Here is a 14,371-nt window from a genome sequence, read left to right as displayed (position 1 = left end):
AGTTTAAATCTGATAGATTGTCTTGTTTGAGATTATAAAAGGTTTGAGGTAACCCGGATATTAAAGGGTATTTTATTTTATTTGGTTCAGACCGTGGACCTTCATTAGATATGTTCTAATAAAATTGGCTGTGCCTGAAGGTATTAGTTTTTCCTATGCTTCACTGAAAGCAATGTTGATAAGACACTCTCATATTTTTCAGGCGTTGCTTTCATTCCAGCCAGTATCTCTTATCTGATTGGAACAAATCTTTTTGGGAGCCTTGCACACAAAATGGGAAGGTAGGCTAAGTTTAAACTCTGAGTTCATGGACATCGTTTTCTAAATGCTTGGTGTTTCTTAATTCTTAGTGAAAACATTCTGATGCATTCATAATAGTAAATAATTTTATTTTAAAGTCATAGTGCTATTAGCTACCATGTATTACTTCAGGAAAATTCATTTGTTTTCTGTGTTTCTAGATGGCTAAAAGATACTGTTTCTCCTTCCATAGGTGGTTTTGTGCCCTAATTGGGATGATAATAGTGGGATTAAGCATTTTGTGTGTGAGTAAAAGTTGTTACTGCGAAAAATACAATTTTGTTCTGTTTTGTACTTTTGTTGTGTGTAACAGTAAAGTAGGACGCAGCATCCTGTATTTAGTCAGATCTAAATACAGGTGGTTCTTGACTTATGATTACATCTGAGCCATTCCATTCTAAGTGAGACTGTTGTTAAGTGAGTTTTGTTGTCCACGTAACACATTTGTCAAGTGAATCTGGCTTCCCCTTTGACTTTGCTTGTTGAGAAGGTCCCAAAAGGTGATCACATGACCCTGGGACAGCGCAATCTTTATAAATATGAGTCAGTTCCCAAGCAGTTGAATTTTAATCATGTAGCCATGGGGATATTGCACCGGTCACAAATGTGAAAAATGGCCATAAGTCACTTTTTTCAATGCCATTGTAACTTCAAATGGTCACTAAATAAATGGTTGTAAGTTGAGGACTACCTGTAGCACATTAAAATAGGGGGGAGCTTGAAAATTTGAGTTTAACAGCTGCTTACTTTCAACTGTGATTTGTTTTAAATAATCATATATTATTGAACAAACTAGCAGCTCAGTTCACACATTTTATAAGCTATAAAATTGTGGTTTAAAAATATTGTTATTTTTTTCTGAACAAACTGGAATATTTTCCCCTAATATGAACAATTATGCCCTTGAATAAATTGTCCAATATTTTTCCAATGTAGATCCTCTAGCACTCATTTTTCCTGTGTATATTTTCCCGGTGAACATTTTTAAAATGCACATTCCCTGCTGTAAACCCATTTAAAGATATAAACTTTAAAATATATAAATACTGCTATTTGCAGTAATATTCATTACTTATATCTTTTTGACGTGCATTTTTTATGTGGGCAAACAAATGATTACAGCACTTCCAATGAAATATTCTTTTGCATCTCAAATTGTAGCCATTTTGTTCTTACCTTCCTTCAGGAGAAAAATAATTACAAAAAATGAGCTAGGCCCTCTTGATTCTATTATTCTTTTAATTTGTGTCAGCAGCACTTAGAAATCTTGCCTTCATTAACATTTTTAGTTGGCATTTTCCTGAGCCTTAGTATTTCCCTATCTTTTAATATAATGCTACCAATTTTTAAAACAATGTTGCTTTCTTATGTATAAACACAACCAGTTAGACTTAAATTCTATTGAATAAATTCCATTTATTCATGCTCCAATTCTCATAGCTGAAGACTTTGTATGTGTAACTGGCATCACTAAAATCTGTGCACTGTCTTTAAAACTAAAACATTATCTACATTCTATTTGAATCTTATATCAATAGGTGTACATTTAAACTTAATAAATTTAATACAGGGGTCTAGGAAGTATATCTCATCCTCCTGCTTTTGGAGGCTATACCAAATATGTGGTGGCAAGAAGTTGCATTTAGAAATGTTAAGAGGCATGTACCACACAAAACTGGCATAGTCCTCAAGCTGATGGAAATTGTCTGCTCATCTAATGAAAAACTTTGATACTTCATTTTGTTTTATTTCCAGGTACCATTTGCTAAAAACATATATGGACTTATAGTACCAAATTTTGGAGTTGGCTTTGCCATTGGTAAGGAAAAAATGGCTAAACATTTGGTTTAGAGAAGTGTGTGTGTGTGTGTGTGTGGTGTATGTGTGTGTGTGTATGTGTATATATGTGTGTATATATATATATATATATATATATGTGTGTGTGTGTGTGTGTGTGTGTGTGTGTGTGTTATATTTGTGCTGATAAATAAATAAAATATAACACAAATATAACAAAGGCAACAGTAAAAATATTGGGTTTCTGTCGTGATGGACTCTTGTGACGAGCCGATTGACAGATAATGGAAGCAGTTAGCTTCCTCCCATAATTGGGGCATACCAGGGGTTGTGACACTAAATATATATATATGTTGTATTTGTAATGGAAGTAGTGATCTGTAATGGAAGTAGTGATCTTCCTCCCATATTAGGGCATAACGGGGGTTGTAAATCTATCTGTCTATGTATGTATGTATGTATGTATGTATGTATGTATGTATGTAAATATTGTGTTGTGTATTGTGTGTGTGTTTGTACAAAAATATGAGTGCCAGGTGTAGTTATAAAAGAAACAGACATTGTGATCACCGGAACTTTAAAATATATTGCTTTCCTTAATATATAAGCTTTCCTTAGCCAGTGCTAACATCGTCAGAGTGTAAAAACCATTAAAGAGATGCCTGCCTTTATACAATATTAATCAATTTGGCCATTGCGCACATGATAGGCCCATCCACCCTTCTCCCACCTGTAATTAGCTTTGTTGTTTTACATCAGGCATGTTAATTGATGCTCCTATTCCTTCCTCCCCTATCGAACACTGCTTGGGCTGCTCATCCCCAGGGAATAAGGCTGAGCTGTCTGATGTTGCTTTTTTTTTTTTTAATACATTTTATTTATTTCATTTTCATTTTCATTTTATACAATCACTTATATACTGTGCGTAACAAAAAACAAAAAAAAGGAAAAAATCCACCATAAAAAAAACAAAAACCCAACATGACACTTCAATCCCCCATACACCCTTTCTTCTCCCCCTCCAACTTTCATTTCTCCCCTCCAGCATTCCCCTCTTCTACTTCCCTTCCCCCTCAGACATCTCCCCCTCCCTCCATCTCACCCTCCTTACATTCCCCTCTCGCTCCCTCTTTACTTCTCCCTCTTCTTTCCCTCTTCTCCTCACTTTGGTGTATCCCTACAATTAATCTATTCAGTTTATTTTTTAGAAAATAAAAGAGAAAAAGAAAAAAAAGGAAAACGAGCCGCAGTATACAAGTGAATTCTTATTGTTCTAAGAATTGAAACTGTAATTCCACCCTCCACCCTCCCCCCTATAATCCCCCCTCCCTAACCCCCTTACGGCTTCCCAGGTCCCATACCCAGCATAGTTCTTTAACAAGCACTTGAGTATAATAAAGCCAGCTAACTTTAAAGTTAAAAAAAATAAAAGAAAAACAAAAAAAAGGGAAATAGTAAAAAATAGAAAAGAAAAAAACACACACAAAAAAAGGAAAAACAAGAAAGATCAATAAACCCACTACATTAACACAGCTTCCCATCATCTGTAAATCTTAAACAATATGGCTCATTCCAAATTTCGGTTATTTTATTACTTGCAGGGTTTCAAACTATGTTGGAACCAGGTAAGTTAATCAATTGGGGTTCCCCAGCTAAAGGTCTCATTGCTTTATCTATCTATTCAAACCTTTAATTTATCTCTTTTTTATCCAAATATCCAAACCTTTCTATAAAACCATAAAACTCAAGTACTTCTTTCATTTTTCATTTCCAACACCTCCCATTCTATCCTTACCCACATCCACGTGTAAATTTTTTACCTTCCACCCTGCCTTTACCCATGTCCACATATATATTTTATCCGCGTCCATTGCTCCTCACATATTTACTCCACCTTCCTGGAGACTCTCTGACTAATCTTTCTTAACCTTATATTGAAATAGCAACTGATACAAACATCAGCTTGCATTCTAGCCCCAAGTAGTCTAGTTAAGCTTTCGCTACCCTTCCCTCTCCCACGCGCCTCCCAACTCCGTTCGTCCCAGACCACAACTTAAAAAGATCGTGATCTCCGCTCTCCTCGCCTAGGAAAATAATTCATGCACAATTTGAGTTAGAGTTCAAACAAATCTTATATACAATATGTGTCCACAATCAGCAACGCTTCTTTCAGTCTCCATGTCTCATCATCGATATACAACTTTTCCATTTTATCCCAGGCAGAAATCATAAAGTTTTAGGAACATCGCTAAGTCTTTATTCTTTACTCTTCTGCCCTTCCGGAAGAGGAAAGCAACACCCTCCGCCTTGTCTCGTGTCTCGCTGCTTGTCTTCTCCTTCTCCTTGTCTCTCTCCAGGTCCGGATGAATCAGGAAGTCCCGCCTTCAGGGTCTTGTAATAAAATTCTCGGGCTTCACAGACAGAATTAATGCGGTGTTTTTGATTGCCAAATGTAACTGTAATGCCAGCTGGGACTTCCCATTTGTATGGAATCTGAGAATTTCTGAGTTCTTCAGTTAAGAAAATGTAATCTCTCCTTGCTCTTAATATTTGAGATGGTATCTCTTTAAAAACAATCAAGTCCTGTCCATCAATTCTCAACCTCTTGTTGTAAAGCTTCTGTATTATCACATTTCTGGATTCCCTTGTGGTAAAGTATATAATTATGTCCCTCGGAAGCTGTCGCTGTTTTGCTACCCACGAATTCTGGCGGTAAATTTTTTGAATCTGCCAATCAAAGTTAAGTCCCGGACTTCCCACCGAGCGGCTAAGAGCCTCAAAGAAGATCTGTTTCAAATTCTCCTGTTCGTTTTCACGCAGTCCTCTAACTCTTATTGCGAAGGCAGTCTTATTATAATTTATCATGACAAGTTGTTTTTGAGCATTTTCAATTTCCTGTTGTAACGTTTGAATTTTAGATGTCAAAGTAAAGTTAGTTTCTTCCAAAAGTTCCAATTTATCCTCCGTTTCAGCAATATAATCTGTCATGACTGTCATTACTCCGATCATGTCCTCCTTTGCTTGAGCAATTTTAGCATCAAATTGATCATATAAATCCGATATCAGTTGATTAATTTCCTGTCTGAAATTATTAAGCGTTTTGAGAAGAAATTCTTGTGTTAACAAATCTCCAGTGGAGGACGTAGGAGGCAAGGGTAGCGGCTTCATAGCAGTTTTTTGAGATATGTTATTAAGGAAGCGCTTCTGCTTAGATTTGGGAGCCATTCCAGAATAAAAATAAAAGACAAGCAATCAAGCAAGCCAAGAATCAGAGTCTCTGCTCCCCTCAGTTAATCTTTTAACAGTTAATACGGAGAACCCTTCAGGAGAATAGGACTGACTAAGTACGTCACATCAAACACAAAAGCTATAAGATCGCCATCTTGTGACGCAGCTAGAAAAGGGAGCCTTTTGCAAAGTTGAAGCTGGTATTTTAGATAGTAATAGAAGAAATTCCTCAGGAATGGTCCCCGCCCGGATTGATTTTTAAATAGCTTAGCTTTGTCCTGGGGGGGGGGGGCAATCTGCCTAGGGCTGCAAAAAAGGCAGCTGCGGAGAACTGGCTGGAGTAAAAGCTCAGCTAATGTTGAACCTCTTCTCCATTCACAGCAAAAAGAGCTATGAATTACAAAGAGATCCTAACGACTGACCTTCTCCCTGCCCCTTTCTGCCAGAAAGGGGAGATATCTATAGATCTTATAAGATATACAGACCAGAACCCTGAGAGGAGCTCCGTTGAGCTCCCGACGGCGGCAGCTCCTCCCCCCGAAGCCCTGTCTGATGTTGCTTTAACAGCATTCTCTCTGGCTTCCTCCCACACCTCCCACACCTCCTCCCTCTTCTTCTTTCTCACAGGCACATCTGATATATTAATCAGCTTCATTTGTTGTTTTGCCTGTGATCTTGTAACTGGCCAGGAGGAACAAGCCTATTGTATAAATGCAGGTATCTCTTTAATGGTTTTTATACTCTGACGATGTTAGCAGTGGCTATTGAAAGTTAAGTGAGCAATATATTTTTAAGTTCCGGAGATCACAATGTCTGTTTCTTTTGTGTATGTGTGTGTGTGTGTGTATGTATGTATATTATATGCAGTAGATTCTGATTTCTATCACAATTCCCTTCAATGAATTTGAAAGGGTACAATATTTTCCCGTGAAGAGAGGCATCCAGACTGTTCATATGCACAATTCTGTGAAAGAAGGGGAGGTACTTGGGATACATCTTACGCTTCCGTTGGACAGTGGTAGAAGTAATAACATAGAAAATAGCTCACCTGGATTTATGGGATTGGTTCATGATCCTAGATAGACTACTTTATATCTCAGATTTTAATTAAGTTGCAACATGTGGCATCAGTTAGTAATTTAGATCTCCTCCCTGATTGGACTCTGAATTCAAAAGATGCATATTTGAAATAGGATGGCTTTAACATAAAGAACTTTATCCCATTTTCATTACTAACAACAATTATCCTGTTTTCCCCAAAATAAGACCTCCCTGGATAATAAGCCCAATCAGACTTTTAAGTGCATGCGCTAAAATAAGTCCTTCCCCCCAAAAATAAGCCCTCCCCCAAAATATTGCAACACAGCAGCAGGCATGAGGTAACCACGCTCGCCACCTCCTGCACCTCAAAAATAATAAGATCTCCCCGAAAATAATACCAAGCGCTGTGTTTGGGGAAACACGGTAGTAATAGTTAAGAGTCCAACATTCTAAAAAGATTGTATGCAGCAATTTACATTAGCCATTGTAATACATGGAAACCTGTGGCTTGGCCATTGTTTCCAAAAATATACACAGTAAAAAACATTGCCAGGAGAGTTAATTAGTGTTCATAGTAGGAAAAGGTAATGCTTTGCTGGTGCTTCCTTTCAAAAAGCAAATATTTTACAATCTACAAAAGAAGTACAGTCAGCAGTGATTATCAGCACGTAAGACAAATAAGAAAACCTATTTTGTCTCAATGCAATGTTGGTAGACTATGCTTGCTAGCAAGAAAATTAAACATATTTTATTGTATCATAACAGATATGACAGATGGTACAATAATTAGATATACATATGTAGTATAGAATATAAAGAGTCTTTACGAGGTAGAGAACATGTACAATACTTTGACATTGGTAAATAGCACTGGATTGATTATATTCTAATAAATTACCTTTAGTTATAGCAAAAGTAGCTCATGGATAACTAATTCTAGCATATAATTTATCAGTTTTAAATGTAGTCAGAGGTCCCATTTTTTATACACTACAAGGTAGCAGAACGTATTTTGTGAACGTTTTGCCAATAAACATAGAAAGGGCTAAACATTTTGGATGAATCTTTCACAGAAAATTGCCCTTGTCTTTCATATACAGGCCTTTGCAGATGGAGAGGAATGTTTCTTTATATTAGCACCAGCTTTACAGTATCAGCAGCAGGAGAGTTCTTGTTTTGAACTGTATTTATATATTATGGCAGAAGGTTTGATTAATTTCTAGCAGCCCAGCTGTAATAGCTACAGAATGTAATATCTCTTCTACTGGCTTGACATGTCTATCTGCCTGCCCAGTCAAATCTATAAGGAGGTGTAAGGACAGTTAATGGCAAGATAAACCCACACATTAGTAGGATACATTAAGATGCCTAGAAAACCATTCAGCTGAAAATAATATACTTGCATTAAGACAACTTGTATTAAGGCAATTTAAATTTTGCATTATAGCAGGATACATAATTATATGAAATCTAAACATATATTTAATGCTCAAATAAGAGCCGAGGTGGCGCAGTGGTTAGGGTGCAGTACTGCAGGCCACTTTAGCTGACTGTGATCTGCAGTTCAGCGGTTCAAATGTCACCGGCTCAAGGTCGACTCAGCCTTCCATCCTTCCGAGGTGGGTGAAATGAGGACCCGGACTGTGGGGGCAAGTTGCTGACTCAATTTGCTAAAAAAAAATTGTAAACCGCTTAGAGAAGGCTGAAAGCCCTATGAAGCGGTTTATAAGTCTAATTAATAATAATAATTAATAAATATATACTGTTGAACTTTGATATTGGAATAATAAGGTACATGGTGAATTCATGATTACTAAAAGTTTTCCTAATTTCAGATCTGAAATATCATAACTGATTATCATAACCCATTGATTTTATACCTGATACCATAACAAAGTTTGTAAAGGTGATATGATGCTTTTATAGAGTATGCAGAACTGGGCTGTTCCTCCTTGTGAAAAGTAATCTCAATTTAGAAAGGCAAACACATGTATAATAAAGCAATGTGACATTTGAAGCAAAATTTCTTATTAAGAACTTACAATTTTTTTGTCATTGTTCCTGCTCTGGTGAACAAAGCGCAACCTATTTCAAATTTTGATTGCATTATATTGAAAGGAATATGTTTTTATTATTGTTGGAATGCCTCTTGATTTAAAAATTCTGTAGTAAATTCAGTAAAACTGGGCACTTCACATACATACTTCCTTCAGGAATTATTTCTAGTCATTTTGTAAGTAGATATTTGGAGAGAAATTGGAGATCTTGATTAAAATACTTTTGTTTGTGTTATAATCAGGGATGGTGGATTCTTCACTGATGCCTATTATGGGCTACCTTGTTGATCTGCGCCATGTTTCTGTCTATGGGAGCGTTTATGCAATTGCAGATGTTGCCTTTTGTATGGGTTTTGCTTTAGGTAAGGACTTAATCTGTTTATTTGAAATGCATTTAACATTAAAACACTGTTGCAGAAGAACTTTGCACTGTTTTATATTGCCCCACCTTCACCTCCATAAATCCAGCTCCCAGGATTGGGGATGGGAAAGTTTGCAATCGAAGGCTTTTTCACTTCCTGCTGAAGAGATGCTTAAAGGTTAATCTGGAGCAGGCACATCAAACTTATGGCCCGCCGGGCAGAAGCGTCATGCACTGGTCATGCCCACACCCTGTTTAGCGAAGGGGAAAGAGTTGCGATTCATCATGTGGCCATGCTGTGATGACGCGAGTTTGATATCCCTGTTCTAGGGCTTACCAAAGCTGTTCTTCTTTTCGCCTTTTTTGTCTTTCCTACTGCAGAATCGTATTTCTCAGAAAATAAGACCGAGTCTTGTTTTCTTTTAGGCTTGAAAATAAGCACTTGGGCTTATTTTTGAGATGGTCTTATTATTATTTTTTTAGGTACAGCAGGCCAGACTCGGGGGAACTGGATGTGCCCTGGACATGCCACCGCCTCCATTCCAAACCTTCAGCATTCGGAATGGAAGCCTTTTGGCAAACAGGAGGAAAATGGGCAGGATTTTCCTACCTGCCATCCTTCCCTCAGTCTGTGCTAAGCTTGAGGAATGGTTGACAGGCAGGAAATTCTCCCCTCCCATTTTCCTCCCGTTCACCAAAAAGCCTCCATTCCAAATGCTGAAGGTTCAGACTTTTTGACAAATGGGAGGAAAATGGGGGGAGGGGGGAATTTTCCTGCTTGCCATCTTTTCCATAGTCTGTCCTGAGTGTCAGAGTTCCAAGTAACACCCCCAATGAAAGAAGACCCCAAAGCTTGAAGTTTCTCAAAATTCCATTTTATTAGAGATGTCATATTGGCACATCTGGGAACACCCAAATCTGAAAGTTCTGAGTTTTCTCTACCCAAAAGAAAGTCAAAGATCCATCCCCTGCACCCACAAGTCCATCACATGGTCCAATCAATTCAATGTCCCAACTGGAGACAACCTCTAATCATCCAAATCCAGGCTAAATGCTCTTGATTCCAGAGAAAGGAATATTGTTATGGCTAATCCTCCACCACTCCTTGTGATTCCCCACTCCTGTTTCCCAGGCACTAAACGTGGCAAGCCTGAAGCTCCAACAGAAAATATGGCTTCCAGTGATGACTCTGAGCTTGCAGAACGGATGACAGACAGGAAAATTGCACCCCCCCTTATTTTCCTCCTGTTCGCCAAAAGGAGGAAAGGAGGTTTTTTGGCAAACGGGAGGAAAATGGGGTGGGACAATTTTCCTGCCAGCTAGCGTTCCCTCAGTCTGTGATGAGCTTGAGGAATGGATGATAGGCAGGAAAATCCCCCCCCTCTTCCTCCCGTTTGCCAAAAAAACCCTCCCGCAAGCCTCCCTAAAAGAGGGAAAAAGCAAAGCACCTGGTCAGAGGTGCCAGCTTCGGGGAAGCAGCCCAACAAGCAGAAGTGCTGCGCCCAGAAAGAGAAGGGCAAAAGCAGAATTTGCATTGCCCCAAGTGGCCGGCAGGTTGCAGTCAGACAGTTGCCCCCTCCCCCCCTGTGCCACTACTCATGCTGGCCACTCCCATCCCCGCACTTATTTTTGGGGTAGGGATAATATTAGGCTCACCACCCAAAAATTAGGGTTGGGTTTATTATTGGGGTGGGTTGTGTTTTCGGAGAAACATGGCAGGAAACCATGCTATCTATTTTTAGTCATTGGTAGAAGTCCCAAGGCCTGGATGAAAGTCAAGAGGGGCACTCTGGGGCCTTCAGATCTCCACTTATGCTGTTTAAACTTTCTGAAAGAAAGCTACAGAAAAATAGCCTGATAGCAAAAATGATGGGTTAAGGCGAGAACAAGCTGATTTCCCTTTTTCACTCTTAAATTCCTTGAAATAATGAGAACTATGGCAATGAAGCAAGGGAATTATACTAAGCATTTCAATAGGCAGCAATCAGAACATTTAGTATAATATTCCCGTTTTAAATATCTAATCATGCTTTCAGCGTATCCTGCCTATCAATACACCTTATGAACAAATGTGTTGGTACACATTGTCAATCATTCCTGTACAGGTCCTCTTTCTGTTCAGAGTGGCTAAGCTCTGGAACCAATCTATGGCTTGTTTATCTTTATATGCCAACTGGGCTCTTGTGGCATTCCCAAACAAGCCCTACTTCAGTTTGGAGCATGATAGGTGAAACCTGTCATCCAGGTTTGTACATAATGCCAATTAAATAGAAACATAGGTAGCTGCCTTATCCTTATTTTAGGAGGAGCCAATTGAGACCAGTTAGGCAGTTTGAATTGGCCTACTTGTCTATTCTTTGACTTAAGACATGAAGTGGCCCAATGTTTTAGATCACGGCTTTTTTCTTCTTCTTATGGATGGTGCTCAGCTTTTCCTTTTGGTTACACAATTTGTATTTCCAAAGGTCCATCTGTTGGTGGTGTTATTGCAAAGTCCATTGGATTTCCATGGCTTATGACAATTATAGGAATTATTGATATCCTCTTTGCTCCCCTGTGTTTGTTTCTACGCAGTCCACCTGCCAAGGAAGAAAAAATGGTAAGCACAGAGCTGTGTCTTGTTCTTCTCTGGAGTCAATATAGAACAATTTTGTAGCATGCCTTCCATGGCTCCATTTTCTGCAACAAAATAAACATGATTGCTTTTAAGTACATTAACAAAGGTGTTCTGTCATTTACTTTTCTCTAAAATATATTTTTAATTAGGAGACTGTTGAGTTCTAGTCCTGCTTTAGGCAGGAAAGCTGGCTGGATTACTTTTCAATCCAGCTTTAGTTTGGATTAATTCACAAACCATTGGATTAATCTGTTTTGTATTTTTATATTTAGTGAACAGGAAAACTACCTTAAGTGTTTTATATTTAAAACTAAACACTAGTTAGGCTAGTATAAAATGGCAGACAGATTAAACTTTTGAAAATCAATCTTATGTGCTATATACTTAAGTGAGAACTAATTTTGAAGACTTATGTTGTTACACAAAACATTGCAATGCTTTGGTAATATAATAATAGCTATGTTTTTTTGTAGGCAATACTTATGGATCAAAACTGTCATTTTAAAACCAAAATGTATACCCAGAACAGCATCCAACCAGATCCATTAGATGATGAAGAAGAAGAATATGAGAGTGATAAATAATATTTAAAAGCTGGTATTGGTAGTGCAATGATCCATCTCATCAAAAAGTTTTAAATGTACTGCTCTTTAAATTGTGAACTTGTATAACAAAATGAAACCAAAGGTATAGTTATTTATTGCCCTTGATCAAGATTACCCATTGCCTTATGAAAAAAAAAATTAGACGATTCTGTTGTTAAAACTTGGTGTTTCACATTATGCATTTTGTAAATGTATACATCTCCATCTAGATCCAATATTAATTCAAACATTTCCCTTATTATACATTTTCATTTAATTCATTGCAGCAATGAGTGCCTGAAACTAGCAATTATAAATTACCAGATTGTCTATTTAAAGATATTTATATAATACTTTGCACTTTTCAAATTAACTTTACTTCAAATTATTCTTACACTTAACCTAATTCAGAATGATGTAGAGTGAACAAAACTTTATAAGGCTAATAGAGAATCAATTTCATCACAAAACTACGTGACATTTGAGAAAGAGAAGTTTAATATAGAGTATTAATAGGTTCATCTTAATTTTGCATTGCTACTAATAACATTCAATGAACATTTTTTAAGCTCATCTAACGCCCAAATCTAGTGTCTTATCCTCATATAAACATTGTCTACTACATTATCTAAATATGTAAACTTCAGATAGCTTTGCAATAGCTTCAACCATTTATCACATTCAAAATGGTACAGAAAGAAAAAAGTCAAGCTATATGATTCCTGCTTACGTAAGTTTGAAGTCGAGTGAGTATGGGAGACAAGCCCAAGATCCCCAGTTGAAATGTGATAATTCAGAACAGATTTGTTATTTCCCTGGGATGGAGAGTCAAGCCTTGATCTGGAGCTTCAACATGCTGCAAAAAATGATGACGCAGGAGGCCTTTTTGTCATTTACATGAAAAGAATTGTCGTTTCCAAAATCCTGGACTGTAGGACCCAATTATAGCTTTGGGAAGTCTGAGGTTTAGTTATATCACATACTCTATGAGCTGTGCCTCATTGTTATTCAGTCTTTCATCCTAGGCTGCTGCATGGTTTATGGTTTAATATTTTCTTCACATCAAGTACCTGACCTAGCCAATTTCCAAGCAATGAACCATGCCATATAAAAAGAAAATTATTTATAAGAAGTTATTTGCGTAATATTCCCTTCCTATTCAAAATTCAATTTGGATGATTCTTTCCAAGGAAGCTACTGATGCTACAAATTTGAGCACGTCACAAAACAACATCCAGTACTGGGACATTTAAAAATAATAATTTTTCAAGGAACATAGCCCCAAAAACTTTATACAAATTTCTGTAAAGTTTGGCATGCTTTATCTCTTCGTGAAGCATTTAGTTTTTCTGCTACTGTTTTCCCATTTAATGAAGAAACAAGACTGATAACTAATCCAGTTTCTCCCATGTTAGTCTAGAGTTGCTTTTTTTTACCCCAATTCTTGCTTCGGATCCAAAGATAAAAATGGAATGGCTATAACAGATCAGCCTGTTTCTGAAGTCAAGATGAATCCTCATGTTGCATTATTAATCTCTGCATACTTCTGGATAAATCTGTTCTAATACGTGCCTATTTAAACTAGAAACAAAACTATCAGCACTTCAACTCCCACATGAGACTTGTTTTGTAAAAATGCTATCTGATTATTAAAAAGGAAAACCAGGCAGGTATATTCCCTAGTAGACTTGCACTAGAATAAGTAAAGTATCTGGCAGACACTTCATGTTAAAAGCTTTATTTTTCTAGTTTGCTTTGTTTTTGCAAATTACAAAATTATTGGACACACCTGCCTTTTAATGTTGTCAGACTTTTAGGTATCCGGACAAAATGAAATCCATACGAAGTCTGTTCACGGACTTTGCTTGTAACTATCCTTTGGACATCAGCTGATGGAAATGGATTAACACCTTTCCTTGAGTGAGAGTCTGCAACATATTGTGCTTTTGAAGAATATGCAAAGTGGGATTAGAGATTTCAAGACTGACTAGCTTGACAAATGGGAGGCAGGTAACATTCTGGTTCTTAATACATAATGGTCTATATTGCAACCTATCAACTCCTGTAAGTGTTCTCTCAGTGTTGAAATGAGCCCACGGGTTATGGCCTTAGTTGTGAAAATAAAAAAAACCAACAAATGTAAGACCATGTAAGTATCAAACATTTATGTATTGTGGTACACATAACACCCTGTTTGTAAACTTGATCTCTGTGCCTTTTCTAATGTATCAGCAGATGGTTTGTATTTAAAACAGACTTTCTATAGTTTTGTAAAACATGTGTTTGTGTGTCTTTTCCATGTATAAAACATATATTTTGGTCACGTTTTGGAAATGCTTTAGAGGAATTGTTATTGTTCTGTTATACAGAAAATAAGAATGGAATG

General features: G+C 37.2%; 1 protein-coding gene across 1 annotated transcript in view; it reads left to right on the top strand.

Annotated features, from left to right (window-relative positions):
• The window catches only part of SLC18A2 (solute carrier family 18 member A2), a 50,174-nt gene extending 35,803 nt beyond the window's left edge, over positions 1-14,371 (top strand). Inside the window, exons 10-15 of the mRNA XM_032224854.1 lie at positions 203-281; positions 494-545; positions 2,056-2,119; positions 8,666-8,785; positions 11,250-11,383; positions 11,875-14,371. Coding sequence (XP_032080745.1) covers positions 203-281; positions 494-545; positions 2,056-2,119; positions 8,666-8,785; positions 11,250-11,383; positions 11,875-11,985 — 560 coding nt within the window. The 3' untranslated portion in view covers positions 11,986-14,371. The remainder of the gene's footprint in view (positions 1-202; positions 282-493; positions 546-2,055; positions 2,120-8,665; positions 8,786-11,249; positions 11,384-11,874) is intronic.

Source organism: Thamnophis elegans, chromosome 10 (assembly GCF_009769535.1).
Source record: "Thamnophis elegans isolate rThaEle1 chromosome 10, rThaEle1.pri, whole genome shotgun sequence".
NCBI classification, from domain to species: Eukaryota; Metazoa; Chordata; class Lepidosauria; order Squamata; family Colubridae; genus Thamnophis; species Thamnophis elegans.
The sequence above is the reverse complement of the archived record's forward strand: the minus strand, read 5'-3'. Positions and strand labels throughout refer to the sequence as shown.